At 49.0% G+C, this 14,256-nt stretch overlaps 1 protein-coding gene across 1 annotated transcript in view; it reads left to right on the forward strand.

Annotated features, from left to right (window-relative positions):
- Positions 1–14,256, forward strand: part of TGM4 (transglutaminase 4) — a 33,930-nt gene that overhangs the window by 443 nt on the left and 19,231 nt on the right. Inside the window, 1 exon segment of the mRNA XM_075745567.1 lies at positions 5,533–5,679. Within this exon segment, the coding sequence (XP_075601682.1) occupies positions 5,533–5,679 (147 nt within the window).

Consider the following 14,256-nt stretch of genomic DNA (forward strand, 5'->3'; position numbering starts at 1 on the left):
GAGGAAGTCTGCTGGTGGGTAAAAGAGAAGAAACCAAGCGTGGTACGGGAATGCCTGAAGCCAAAGGCAACTCTGAAAGAACTTTTGCAGTGGTTTCATGTCAGTTGTGTTTCAAAAGCAGGATGTTATGTTTGAGTATCCAACACTCGTTCTCAGCCCTCTGCTTTGCTAGTGTTGCCCTTCTCCCTCTCGTTCTATTTCTGTTCACTCATGATGAGAGTGGAGAGGTGGAGCAGTTGATTTCCACTGTGCTGCTCAGCCGATGTGCTCATCTGGTGAGCTCTCCTTTGGGTGTTTGCACGGGATGATCTTTATCTCGGTTGTGTTTCTCAAACCTCCTGGTGCTGAAGGTCATATGGGACTGCTGGCCTTTCAGCTCGAGCATACCGTGTCCTTACCTACAGAGGTGAACTCTGGCGCAGGCAGGGTGAATGGGGAGATGCCGAGGCAGGCAACGTACGCGTATCATGAGAACACATTGGGGAGGCTCACTTAGGTATAGAGCAAGGGTTGTTATTCATATGGCAATGTACATTTGGGCTTGAAATCCAAAGGAGAACCCACACGAGAAACTAGATCTGAAAAAAAATCTAGCCTTGTATCAGGAAAGAAAATCAACTTGTGTGAGGGCTGGAGCACCTCTCCTGTGAGGACAGGCTGCGAGAGATGGGGTTGTTCAGCCTGGAGAAAAGGCGGCTCCGGGGAGATCTAATTGCGGCTTTCCAGTACCTGAAGGGGCCTACAGGAAAGATGGTGAGGGACTGTTTATCAGGGAGTGTAGTGACAGGACAAGGGGTAATGGGTTCAAGCTGAAGGAGGGTCGATTCAGATTAGATATTAGAAAGAAATTCTTTACTGTTAGAGTGGTGAGGCACTGGAACAGGTTGCCCAGAGAGGTTGTGGATGCCCCATCCCTGGAAGTGTTTAAGACCAGGTTGGATGGGGCTTTGGGCAACGTGGTCTAGTGGAGGGTGTCCCTGCCCATGGCAGGGGGGTTGGAACTAGATGATCTTTAAGGTCCTTTCTAACCCAAACCATTCTATGATTATTAGAGATGGTTAAAGAAAGCTAAAACTCAGTACTTGCCAATCTTGTTGATCTTTTCCAATATATCAGAAAGGATGTCAGGAAGGAGAATAAAAAAATTTAAATCCTGATATTGTTACCAATCCCCCTAAAAAAGATTGTGCTCTGCACCAACAAAGAAGCAGAGCGTGGAATTGCCAAAAATGTTGACAGCATCTTTTCTGAGTATTTTTCTCCTTTGAAATGTATAGAAATATTGCCTATTTGTTGGTTGGGGGGCGGGGTGTGTTTGGTTTTTTATTTTGGGGGATTTTGGGAGGGGTGTTTGGGTTTTTTTAAGGTGCTATGACAAAGTGTCATGTCATTGAGGTGGAGTGTTGCTAGCAGATTGAGGGTGGTGATCCTTCCCCTCTACTCGGCACTGGTGAGGCCACATCTGGAGTGCTGGGTCCAGTGCTGGGCTCCCCAGTACCAAAAAGAGATGGAGCTACTGGAGAGAGTCCAGCAAAGGGCCACGAAGAAGATGAAGGGACCAGAGCATCTCTCCTGTGAGGAAAGGCTGAGAGAGCTGGGACAGTTCAGCCTGGAGAAGAGAAGGCTCAGGGGGGTCTCTCAACATCTGTAAATATCTGAAGGGAGAGTGCAAAGAGGACGGAGCCCGGCTCTTTCCAGCAGTGCCCAGTGACAGGACCAGAGGCGATGGGCACAAACTGAAACACAGGAGGTTTCCCCTGAACATCAGGAAACACTTTTTCACTGTGAGGGTGACCGAGTGCTGGCACAGATTGCCCAGGGAGGTCTCCATCCTTGGAGATACTCGGAAACCATCTAGACATGGTCCTGGGCAACCTGCTGTAGGAGCAGAGGGTTTGGACCAGGTGATCTCCATAGGTCCCTTCCAACCTCAACCACGCTCTGATTCTGAGATTGTTTCTTTTTTTCTGGACAAATTGGATCCTTCAGCTAACTTCTTTCAGGCCCATTCTAGGTGATAATTATGAACTAAATTAATCAGTTTAGCTGTAAAACTAAGCAAGTTTTAAGTAAATGTTGTAATCTTCCTAGTAGCTTAAATTGCACAGGACCGTAAACACTTAGGTGTTTCAGAGGGCTCACTGTTTGAATCCTACACGCTTGCTACAAGGGCATTTCTGCAGAGCGGCCACAAGGAGACAGACATTCAAGGAGTTTTGTGTTTGAGGAAGAACTACAGAAATCTGAAAATAAGTCTGAGAGCAGCCATCACTTGTGCAGCATGGAAAGCAACAGCAAATGTTAAAAGTGTATTGACAGTTCTAAGAGGTTATGACGTAGGGTAGCAGGACATTTGACGGCAGCGCAAAGATGGATTTCCCGGCCAGAAGGATGTGTTGTGATGGCCCAGCCTGAGAGTGGCCTGACCAGGAGGGGTCATTGCACTTGAACAAAAGTTTTCCTTTACTTTACCCTCTCCCCTGCCAAACTTCATCTAAAATTACTTCTGCCACTTCAGGAGTGATTCTGGATTATCTGAAATGTACACTGAAATTAATCTTCTCTTAGAAAAGCAATCAGAACAGTAATCCTTGACTCACTGGGCTGGCTCGGCTGAGCCCTCGGCAGGGGAGGAATTTATACCTCCCTCCTTCCTTGTGGGGAACACCTGGGGATGTTTCTGTCTCTCTGCCCGCGTGCCTTTGCGATGACCACTCCTCTGCCCAGGACGCAGAGGGACTTGACCTCTCTCTAGCAAACCTTCCTTCTGGGCATATGCCACCTGCAGAGCACACTGCAGCTGATTGCCCTGGCTCTGCAATAGAAGATCAGAAGAAGAACCCATGGGTTCCGGGTCACTTCTAAAGATAACATAGCTGCTGGGATGGTGGGAACTCCAGCACTGATAGATTCACAGACTAATTCTGGTCAGGCAGGACCTTTGGAGGGCTTTAGTCCACACCCTGCTCTGCAACAGATTGCTCATGACCTTCTCCAGTCAAGTTTTGAGTATCTGCAAGGCTGGAGAGCCCATGACCTCTGTTCCAGTGTTTGATCACCTTTGTTTTGCCTCAGATGACTTGTTCCAACATTCACTTGCTGCCTCTTGTCATATCCCAGCGCATCTTGGAGAAGAGCCTGGGCTCCATCCTCTCTACACCCTCTGGTGGGTGGTTGAAAACAGTAACAAGATCCAGAAAAAAAATACACTGAATTTAGGTGAAACCCAGAGAGTTGTCTTCCCCTCTCATCTCTTTGCTCCCGAGTCTGCCTACCCACTAGAGGCTTATGTGGACATACACAACTGCCCCGAGCAAGGTAAAGCTGTCTGGCCACACAGGCTGAGGGGGAAGCCAGGAGGCAAATCCCATCCCGCAGTGAGCCATAACACGGCAGCAGGTTTCTTCCTCAGAAGGCCAGTAGCAGCTGGGCATGGTTGTCCCTCTTACCCCTCTCTGCAGAATTTGCCACAGGAGCGGTGGGAAAGCCAAGTGCTTCACAGGTGGAAATCATTTGGGATCATTTACCATTGCCCTGATAAAGTTGGAGACCATTGCCACAAGCAGGGCAAAATGAGGCTGAACACCTGAACCATCCCTCTCTGGGATGGACTTAGCCTCAGAGAGCTTGCACCAGCTATGGAACAGAGATTTGCTTTACAGCCTTTTCCTTTTAACTTTGTGCTTGCTACATCACTTGCTTCAGAAATCCCTGTGGCCTCCCCTACCTTGTGGTTAATAATTTCTTCTGAGTGGGAGGAGAGCACAGTTGGTGGCCCCCACTGATTTGGGCAGCTGGTGGGGGCTGCAGTGCAGCCATTCCCTTGAGCAGGTGCCACCTTGCAACTGTGTTTGTTGGTGGCTTCTTACCTACATCTCTCTGCTTCAAGATGGATCCCACCATGGACTGAGAGAGGTGACAGGCCACGAAGACATGATCGCTACGGGCTTAGACAAAGCCTTGCTTTCCCTTGCCTTTCTGTGCTTCCAGAGTGTTTGCAAGAGTCAATGATCTGCCTGTGATTTCCTCCCTTGGTGTGTCTTCATGTCAAGTACATGACACCTGGGGGACAGGGAGATGGCCGTGGCCACCAAAACTATGAGTGTGAGGGGAGACTGCAAATTGTGAAGGCTTTTTAGGCAAAACTCTACCCTTTTTCCAAGATGAGGCTGTTACGTATATTGTCAGGTTGTCTAAGGAGAGAGATCTTTCTTGAGAACCTAGTTGGCCTTGAAGGCCCTGGAGTACCAGTTATCCATGAGCCAGCAACGTGCCCTTGTGGCCAAGAAGGCCAGTAAGAATGTGGCCAGTAGGTCAAGGGAGATTCTCCTCCCCCTCTACTCTGCCCTGGTGAGGCCACATCTGGAGTACTGTGTCCAGTTCTGGGCTCCCCAGTTCAAGAAAGACAGGGAACTACTGGAGAGGGTCCAGCGGAGGGCTGCAAAGGTGATGAGGGGACTGGAGCATCTCTCGTATGAGGAAAGGCTGAGAGCTGGGTCTCTTTAGCCTGGAGAAGAGAAGACTGAGAGGGGATTTCATCAATACTTATAAATATCTAAAGGGTGGATGTCAAGAGGAAGGGGTCAGACTCTTTTCAGTGGTGCCCAGTGACAGGACAGGGGGCAACGGACACAAACTGGAACACAGGAAGTTCCATTTGAATATGAGAAAAATCATCTTCACTTTGAGGGTGACCGAGCACTGGAACAGGCTGCCCAGAGAGGTTGTGGAGTCTCCTCTGGAGATATTCAGAACCCACCTGGATGCAATCCTGTGCAACCTGCTCTAGGTGATCCTGCTCTAGCAGGGGGGTTGGACTGGATGATCTCCAGAGGTCCCTTTCAACCCCTACTGTTCTGTGATTCTGTAATGCAGAGGTGGTTTTGTTGCTGCTAAGTGCTGGAGCAGAGAGCTCTCGGTAAACCTGCTCTCCAGCAAGCATGCAAAATAAGGCACGAAGCATCTGAGCTCTGACTTTCCTCCCAGAGGACCCTGGTCTACCCTTGCTGCAGCAGAAAGGCAGGCCAGGTCACAGGAGGTGGTGAGGACTAGTGATTTGGGACCACACTGATCTCTGCCCGAATTCAGAACAGACAGGTCCTGGACCACACACAGCACCATCACGTACATCTTTGGTGCTTGTCTCTGGCAGGGCTGAATTTGACCCTTTTCCATACATCTAGCGATGAGCAAAGGGTATTTCACTGCATTGTGTGTGCACCACGTCATGAGCTGAAGAGCTTCCTGGAGTTTGGCTTCTGGCATGGCAGCTGCTGTACGCTGTCCCAGCAATTCACAGCTTGTAGTCTGAGGCTGGACTCACAGCAGGACGTGCCAGGGTCATGTTCCATCCAGGGCTGTTTCCTCACTCCTGTTGCCTTCTGTGATTTAGTAGATTAATCTTCATCTAATACCAGCTGTAATTCATCTTCGAGCCCACGCTGTTGGATTTTGCTCCAAAGTGCCCATGAATTAGTGAGGATGAATGAGTGATCAGTGAAAATACATAGGGGTTTCCCTTTCTTCCTACAGCTGCCTGCGCTGCTTCGCATCAGTTGCATTGCCTTGGTGTTTGCATGCAATGCGATCATGTGGACGGTCTTTGCAAAAGCCCTGCGACTGTCCTCCTCCTCAGCCGCTGCCTCTGTGACGACGACGGCCTCCAACTTCATCTCTTCGGTGAGTAGATCCCTTCCCCAGGCACTGAAGCCTGGAGGAGCACAGTGATGTGGAACGGTCGCAATGGATGCGTGACCGGCATCACTGACCACAAAGGGAGATGTGAGGTAATCGTATCGGGCCTCAGCTGCTCTGCCTGTTGCTCATGGCAGAGGCTGTAGGACTTTTCTGGGTGGTGCAGGAGGAAGCCTTGCAGCTATGTGGTTTACTGAACTTTTCTAATTGCCAGTGAGAGCTGGAGCGGGGAGCTTTGCTTTGTTTTGCTTTTCCTTTGCAACACCTCACCTGTGACAAGTCAAAGCCACCTTAGCTGGGCGTGAAGATGCACCACCTCTAGTGACAGCAGGAGCATTTTTGGCCGGCAGGTCTTCTCTGCTCGCTTTTCACTCTCAGCAGCTGTCTACCTTTATTTCTATGCTCCAACAACTCACAGCCAGCTTGTGGTATCCAAAACTCAAATCAGTGGGTCCCTTTTTTTATCGACTGGAGTCGCCCAGTTGACGGGACATTTGATTCCCGAGAGGTGCTGGGAAGGCAGCAAAGCACATGTGCATCTGCCAGAATCCTGTTTTGGGACCATGATACAGCTGTGCTTCCAGGCTGGCTTGTAGAGTAGGTCATCTCTGGCATCACCTGCAGCAGCGTTTCTCTTGGTGGTCCCAGCAGGAGTTTCCTCAAGCAGGATTTTCCAGGACCAGCTCTCCCAGCAGAAGTCCCTGCAGCTCTGGCAGTGCAGGAGGCTTTGGCGTGGTTTGGCCCAGCAAAGCTTTGTCTCTGTCTTTTCCTTCAGGCCATCCTGGGGAAGCTTCTCTTCGGGGAGACGTGGACACCTCTGTGGTGGGTCGGCCTGACTGTGACACTCTGTGGCCTCGTGCTGTTGCACACTGCTGCGCCTCAGCCGCTGCGGCTTGTGAGGGAGAAGAAGGAGACATGATGGCTGCTGGAGGGGGCACGGCGCCGTGCTGCCCCTCGCTCCTCGCCGGCCTGCCTCCTGACGGTGGCCCTGGTCCCCAGCCAGCTCCAAACGTGCCAGCCGTGGCCCTGCTGACCCCTGCTCGCCTGCTGATCTGCCAACTTGCAAAGTCACGCTGGTTGCATCTTTCCCGACAGGCCAGCGGTGGTGTGGTGGCAGTGACAGCCTCAGAGGGAGCTGGTCCGTGCTGAGTCAGTATTGTGGAAATCAGGGCCAGAGGCTTATCAGCCGCTCCTCCTCTTCACACCCTGTGGCTGTAGAGCTTTCCCAGTTCGGGGAAGGCTAAAAGTAAACATGGTGGCTGTGGAAGGTGCCTGTGCATCAGTACTTTTCCATAAGAGGACCTATCCTGAAGTAGAAGAGCAATCAGAAGCAGATGCTGAAGGCAGCTGATATTTCTGCTCTGCTGTTCCTGACTTTCCTCTCTGCCTCTTGAAATGGCCCCATGCCTGCCCTAAGCTCTTGCTGCCTGTAAGGCCGTGGAGCCTTTCAGTAATTCCTTCAGCTTCCCTTATCAGTCGCATACACCTTTTAACTTGCCATTTTTATGTGACGCTTGTAATTCCCACTTTCCCATTCCTGACATGTTACTCACTGTAAGGTTGCTGCTCTTTCCTTTAAACTCTTAACGAAGATGGGGTTTTGATCACCATTCCTGCTGTGTCAAACTGTAATTTTGGAAGAATACAACAGGCTGCGTGTGAACAGTCAGCCGCTTTCACAGAAAGCGTCCACGTTCAACACATCCTCCCCCTCCCTGCTTAAGTTGTCAATTGCTTTAACATTTGGTAAAATGGAGTTTCTCAAGCAACAGGTTTTTTTACACCTCTGGATGATGCTGATTCCCATTTGTGTGATGTAATCAAGCAGATCACTGGTACCCACATGTGCTAAATTTTGGATGAGATGTCTGTCGACGTGGCGCATGTGTCAGAAATTATCATTTCTAAGGTATCGACTTCTTTCCCCTTCCCATACATCTTCTTTTACTTGGAATTTTTTTAGTTGCAATCCTGATCAAGAAATATAATGATGCCTATAAATGCATGAATCATGCTGGTGATATCACTTGTTTGCTCTGGGCTTGCCAGGTTGTCTCTGTCTTCTTGTAACCATAGAAAGTGAGTCACGGTTGTGGCATGTGCAGAAAACCTAAGGACACATTTCTGCAAGCCTCCATATCAGAACCTGTCAGGTTTGTCATGACTGGCAGATCAGCATCATGTCCAGCAGAAACGTCAAAATAGACTTGTGGGTGGAAATGCCACTGGAGTTGGGTTTGTGTCTTTTCCTTCTTTGTATCAGAAAGATGAAAAGTCCCCACAAGAGGCCGGGAGCTGTTTGCACCAAGTCCCCTGCTTCAGGAGAGCATCCTAGCTCATCATGTCTGGCAGCCATGTCCCAAGAGGGACAAAAACCTTTGTCTCTTCCCCTCGGTGTGCTCATAAGGCTTCCCCTCCAAAGAAGGGAGCTACATACGTGATGGGGAAGAGGGCAGAGTGCCCCGAGTGCTTTTCCTCCTTACCAACATGGGTCTTTGCCCCTGGGGAGCTCTTTGCTTAGCAGCAGAGACAGAAAAGGTGGGAACACGTCTGGCCGCCTGGGAAGCGGGGACTTGACGCAGTGACCTGGCATCCCTCATAGATCTGTGGAGACGACAACCAGGAACTATGCATTTCTAAGTACATCAAGTCTCCTTAGACCTTCATACGTGATGGAGAAATAATGAAGGCTGCAAGCTTGATTTGTTTGCCCTTGTTATTAACTCTCAGCCAGCTGTAAGCCGTGGCCGCCTTTGCATAAACAACAGGAGAAGGACCAGACTCTCTCCTTTCTGGTTAATTTGGCTGTTGTCCCTCCTCCTAACAAACCTTTTGGAAAGTTTTTTAACATGGACTGTCTCAAAACTGACATATCTGTTACAGTCGTTGGAGGTCAAGGTCTAGGAGATGTTCGCACATGTGCAGAAAGTGAAGGCAACATTTTACTTGGTGATGCTCATTTTTAAGGCAGAAGAACATAGACTAGGGCTGTAAATTTGCTGTCGTAAATACCTGAAGGTGGGAGTGGAAATGAGTTTCCTCAAGTTCCTGTGGGAGGAAAAGATTGCAGAGCAGGGTGCTTTTTTTGGCTGAATCCCTCTCCTCTATCTACACAGGGTTTGGCCGACGTCTGCCAGTGTTGCTTGTCAATGTAGAGCCAGGGCTCCAAGGAGGGCTGCAATCGCTATACGGCAAAGTGGTGGGCTTCTGGTAAATGGTTCATGTGTGGTCATCCAAAATGCATCCAGAGGTGATCTCAAAAAGAGGTGTCGGCATTTCCAAATTAAAACACTGTCCAAAGCTCAGTGGCTGAAATTTAGTATTTAGTACAGATATTTTAGACCATGCACACAAAAGAAAGTGATGTGAGACTAATGAGCAAGCTGTGTTTGACGAGTGAGCGGTTCAAATATGGTAGACAAATAGGGTGGCTGAAGATCATGGCCAACCCTAAGACCCTGGTTTACCCAGGCAGAAGAAGGTGGGTTATCCTTATGTGGGAACTCCAGTAGTGCGCTTGCATGGAGTTTTTGCACTAGAGCCGAACTATTTTTAGAGAAGAGTCTCAAACACGCATTTCCAGCATAGTACACTTTTTTTTTTGTTTGCATATCTCCAAGGCACTGGCTGTAATGAGTCTTTCCTGCATCTTCCCCTCATTCTCAAACACAACACAATTTTTCAGCATCTTGTTCATCAGATTTTCCTTAAGCAGGGCTGTACCATGTCACACTTTAAACAGTAGAAGTAGCAGGGGCATGGTTAACAGCAAGGCTCACAATGTCGCTCATGAAGATTGAAATAAGTATTCTTGAATTAATGGTGGGAAGCGTTTCGAAAAATCTGTTGTATAAACAAGGTCCAAGAGTATTATATTCTAAGGTAAATAATACCTTGTATACATTTACAGGGAACAAAGCCAAATTAAATTATAGATGCAGTTGAACCTTAAAGCGTATTTTGACTGATTAGATAAGGAACTATACATAAAACTTGAGAAATGTCCCTGTTGTCGTTGACAAGGAGCCACTGAAACTTGGCAGGTTTGTACAACATCTTGGCCACAGCATATATCAAAATAACTTGAAGGACAGTATGTTGGCCCGAGCGATGAGTAGTAGGTGCAATAAATAAGATCGGTGTGTTTGTTCTGCTGAGTTTGGTATATTTAAAATTTCCAAGGAATTTTCTTCAGTGCCCTGTGTTGACCCTTCAGACACCTTAAATATTGATCACATTGCAAGGGTGTCTCACACACACACTTAATTCCACTAAAATGTTGCAAGCGGTGGGGTATTTTTGAAGAAGGAAGTCATGGTGATTCAACATACCAGAAGAGTGGTGCCACGGCTCTGATCTTGGCTGTCACAGAAAAAACATGAAGTTATGAATAAATGAGTACTAATCCTGACATGTTCGTGGTGCCAGGTACCCTGCTTGCCTTCTGCAGAAAAGCAGCAGCAAGCTGCCATTTTGGGGGTTCGCGAGCTGCGGAGGGGAGTTGCGCAGGGTGGGAACTCATCCACAGGAAACCACGTGGTGACCATGGCTCACTTGGACAAAGATCTGGAGTGAGCTCCAGTCAGTGGTAAAAGCCTTCCCAGGAGAGCCAGGAGTTTGCCTCTGAAAATCAAGTGCGTGGGACGTTGTGCCACGTCACTATTTAAAGGAAAGGACTGCAAGAAGACAACGTTTCTCAAAATGTGGTCCTGAGGAAGAAACAAAGTATTTTAAACTGTAGAGCAACACCTTCTAGCTTCAGGCAGAAGATGGTTGTTGGGTTAGGTGTTTCAGTGCCCTTTCTAAGGCAGGTCTGTTTCTAGATACTTTAACACCAGGAAAAAAAAAGTTTAGTAACTTACCCATAAAATGTAAAATGGGGTCCTGGGCCATGGGCGTGGTGGGGGAGAGGCCCTGGGGGTCAGGCAGGGGCAGTCAGTCCCGGTGGTGCCCTCAGGGCCCTGACATAGTCAATGGCCGTCCCTGGGCTGTTGTTTCCAGTGCTGGACCCCCCAGTTCAAGAGGGGTGTTGGGAAACTGGTCTGGCTGAGATACCAAGATGGCAGGGGCCCACAGGGAGAGGCTGAGGGATGTGGGCTTGTTGGAGATAGGGAGACTCAGGCTGACCTGATAGCAGCTAACACATGCTTGGAGAGGAGTTACAGAGGTAATGGAGCCAAGCTCTGCTCCGTAGAAATGGCCAAAACAAGCTGAGGCAACAGGCACAGGTTGTGTCTTGGGAATTTCAAGCTGGCCATCAGGGAAAAAATTGTCACCAGGAGGTTAGTTGCCCAGAGAGGCAGCAGTCTCCACATGTGGAAGTTTTCAAGACTCAGCTAGAAAAGACCTCAACTGACCCAATCTAATGTTGGTGACCATCCCATCCGGGCAGGAGGCTGCACTTTTGGTGACTTATGGATGGATTTCATGGGCAACACCATCCATAACTGAAACTGGTTTGCCCTTGTGCCTCCATGTTTGGCAGTTCTCATTAAATGCTGCTGTGCCAGAGAAAGGAGGTTCTTCCTTGAGACACCAGAGACCTAGGCCATCAGAGGCTTCTTAGCTAACCACAGAAACCATAAAAAATATGTGTGTATGCATGTTCGTAGCCTGAAAACGAATGCACTGTTATCAAAGGAGAAAGACCCCACTGTAATCGGCTGTCAATGATGAAGTGCTTTGTGCGTTTGCACATTTGCTGGTTGAGGAGAGAGCCTGCTGAGCACAAAGCTAGTGGTGGCTCCCAGGGCAGGGTAACTCTGACCAGCTGCAGCAGCCTGGCATGGGGTGACCAAAGCACCGGGAGGCCTGGACCTTGCAGTGCTCTGTCCCATAGCTGCATGCAGCACCACAATAACCCGTGCCCAGTAGCAACGCTCGCCGTGTGCAGGGCCCTTTTTGCCCTGCTGAGCAACCAACCAGCCACTCTGTTCACTCTCCAAGGAAACTTTTTGTTTTCTGACTGTTTAATAACCCTCTTAGTTGTTTTGATTTTTCCTTGGGGTTTAAGGAAAAGTGGCTGTGAATGGCTGTACTCATTGCCAAGACTTCCTAAGCAGCTCCTGGGGCTACTGCATGCCTTTGAAGTCCCAAGGGATTGCTGGTGCTGGGTCAATGCCTGGGGAGCTTCTGGGTTGGGCCTCCCGCTCCCGTTTTGCTGGGGGGAGATGATGTACACCCCACTCACTGCTGCACAGATCTTGCACAGCACAGAGGTTCCACTGCGACAACGGAAGTAAGTGGGAGGGGAGGACTGGGAAGAGTGATAGTAAGTGGGGTGTGGCAGATGGTACCACCGCTTTTTAGAGTCACGTACACTTTGAACCCATCGCTCAATCTTAGAGGCTCAGAGGCTGCTACGGGGTGGGGTTTCATCCTGCCGGTGGAAGTTGGGGCTGGGACTTGCCCATGCGAGCAGCTCACCTTGTCCCCTGACGCAAGCAGAGCCTCTTCATTTTTGCAGCAAGAGATAAGAGTCAAACAGATCTGCTTGACACCGTGATGTGCTCTCGATGCGTGTGCACAGCCTGAGCATCAGCCAGGGCTTCAAACCTAATTGCTTTCAGTAAGTTAAGGCTACGCTTTGGGAGAAATGAGCAGTGCCCCAGGGAAGGATGAGGCATTACAAATTCCACATTTCCTGCTGCCAAGCTACTGTTTCCTAATCCAGAGAGAAGGTATTTCAAATGACTCGTTCCCTTCAGGACACTCCTGAGTTAGGCAACTCACAGGCATGACTCTGCCAGGAACCAGTGCTGCACGAAAACGCTTCGTAAGAAACCTTGGTGGGCATGGAGCTACTCCAGCTACCTGCCGAGGCGAGAGCATCTCATGCTGCTGTGAAGGGCAATGGCCTGGATGCTGCAAAGAGGGGTGAGCAGGAGTATGCTGGCTTGGTGGCTTTTAGGGACAATTAACCACAGATCCCTGCCCCCCAGTCAATCCCACCATACCAAGGGGGCTACCGCACATGACCTCTGCATGTCCAAGGGTGGGCCAAAGCCTTTGCACCCACCATGCTTTGGGTTTTCTCCCCTGCGGCACAGGAGCCAGGTCTCCAGCGCTGGGCAGGACCGGCTCCTTCCTGCAAATCCTCCTGGTCCAGGAAGGTTCTCCCTTCCCACCACGTAGTGATTTCAGTCATGCTGCTGGCTGGTGGGGATGCAGCACGACATAATCTGACCTGTAGTCTGTAGACTGTGTACATCTATATGTATATAGACACACACACCCACACAGACAGATGGGAGAAGCTGTTGTACCACCCCTGCAGCAAAAAATGTTACTTGAAGACACTGGCATGCAAGTTTCTGTTTTCTCACTTAGACATGTGCAACCAAACACATATCCTGTAGGTGGGAAGGTATTCTGTCAGTATTTTCCTTGTTCTCTGAAGCTGTTTTTAATATATGGATAAACTATTTTATCCCTGATTCAATATTTGCGCTATTGATTTCCTTGCCCTTTTTTTTTTTTGCAACCCTCTTTTGCTTTTTTTTTTTCCTCGTACCTTTTCATATTGTTTGCTTTAGGTGTAGTCTGTGGATATGTGTCCACACTGCAATCAGCTAGTGTGGTCATACATGCACACTCGAAGCTAGTTCATGGGTCAGTGGCAGTAGGGTGGGTACGGCCCTGGAGTAACTGCACCCAACCCCGTTGGACCCTTTCCAAGCACACACTGCGGGCTGCAGGATCACACGGCGGCCGGGGCGGGGGGGTCCTTCTCCCCATCTTGGGTCTCTTGATGGGGTGGGATGAAGGTGCAAGGAGCGAGTTAGCAGGCTAGGGCTGTTCTGTGTGGAAAAGAGACGGTGGTGGGTTGTAACGGGGGCTGAGAAGACCGTTAAGTTGCATAGAGAAAGTAAGCTGGCAAAGCTGTTGACTGTCTCCTCTACCACAAGGACTGGGGCCACCAGGGAAGCTAGCAAGCAGCAGCTTCAAAGCCAGAGGAGCTTCCTTCTCCTACAGCGTGTCATTCAGCTGAGGAACTCCTGCCTGTGGGATGGAGCAAACGCTGGCAGGTCCCTTGGGTTCAAAAAGGAGGCAATTTTATTTAAAAAAGCACTATTGTCTGGAAGAAGTGATGTGATGGAGATCTTTTTTATCATTTCTTACACAAAATTCTAAAGAAGTATTTTGCTGAGAAGCAGAAGTACCTTATCCTGAGTAATTTTAGTCCAGTATATAACATAATTTTCTCAGCACTGGAGCATTCTTATTTTGGTGTTTCCAGTGCAACAGCTGTACCAGAGTTGAAGGTCATAGTACTGAAATCCCAAGTTCAACCTTTACACATTGTTGCTCCCTATATCTAGACTGATTTTGCAATTTTACCTCTTGCATCTCAGCCACGGAAAGAGAAGGGGATCTTGAAAAATAACTGGAGAAGATATTTTAACATTATAGCATTTTGGCTTGCTGTTAAATCAGCTCTGTATTTTTCCAAGATGGCCTGGCCTAAAACCACAATTTCCTGTGACGACCACAGGAATTCTCTTTCAGGGCAGGGAAAGTGCTGCACGAGAGCATTTTGCGTGAGTAGGGATCACAAGGCCA

The sequence above is a fragment of the Balearica regulorum genome, chromosome 2 (genome assembly GCF_011004875.1).
Source record: "Balearica regulorum gibbericeps isolate bBalReg1 chromosome 2, bBalReg1.pri, whole genome shotgun sequence".
NCBI lineage: Eukaryota > Metazoa > Chordata > Aves > Gruiformes > Gruidae > Balearica > Balearica regulorum.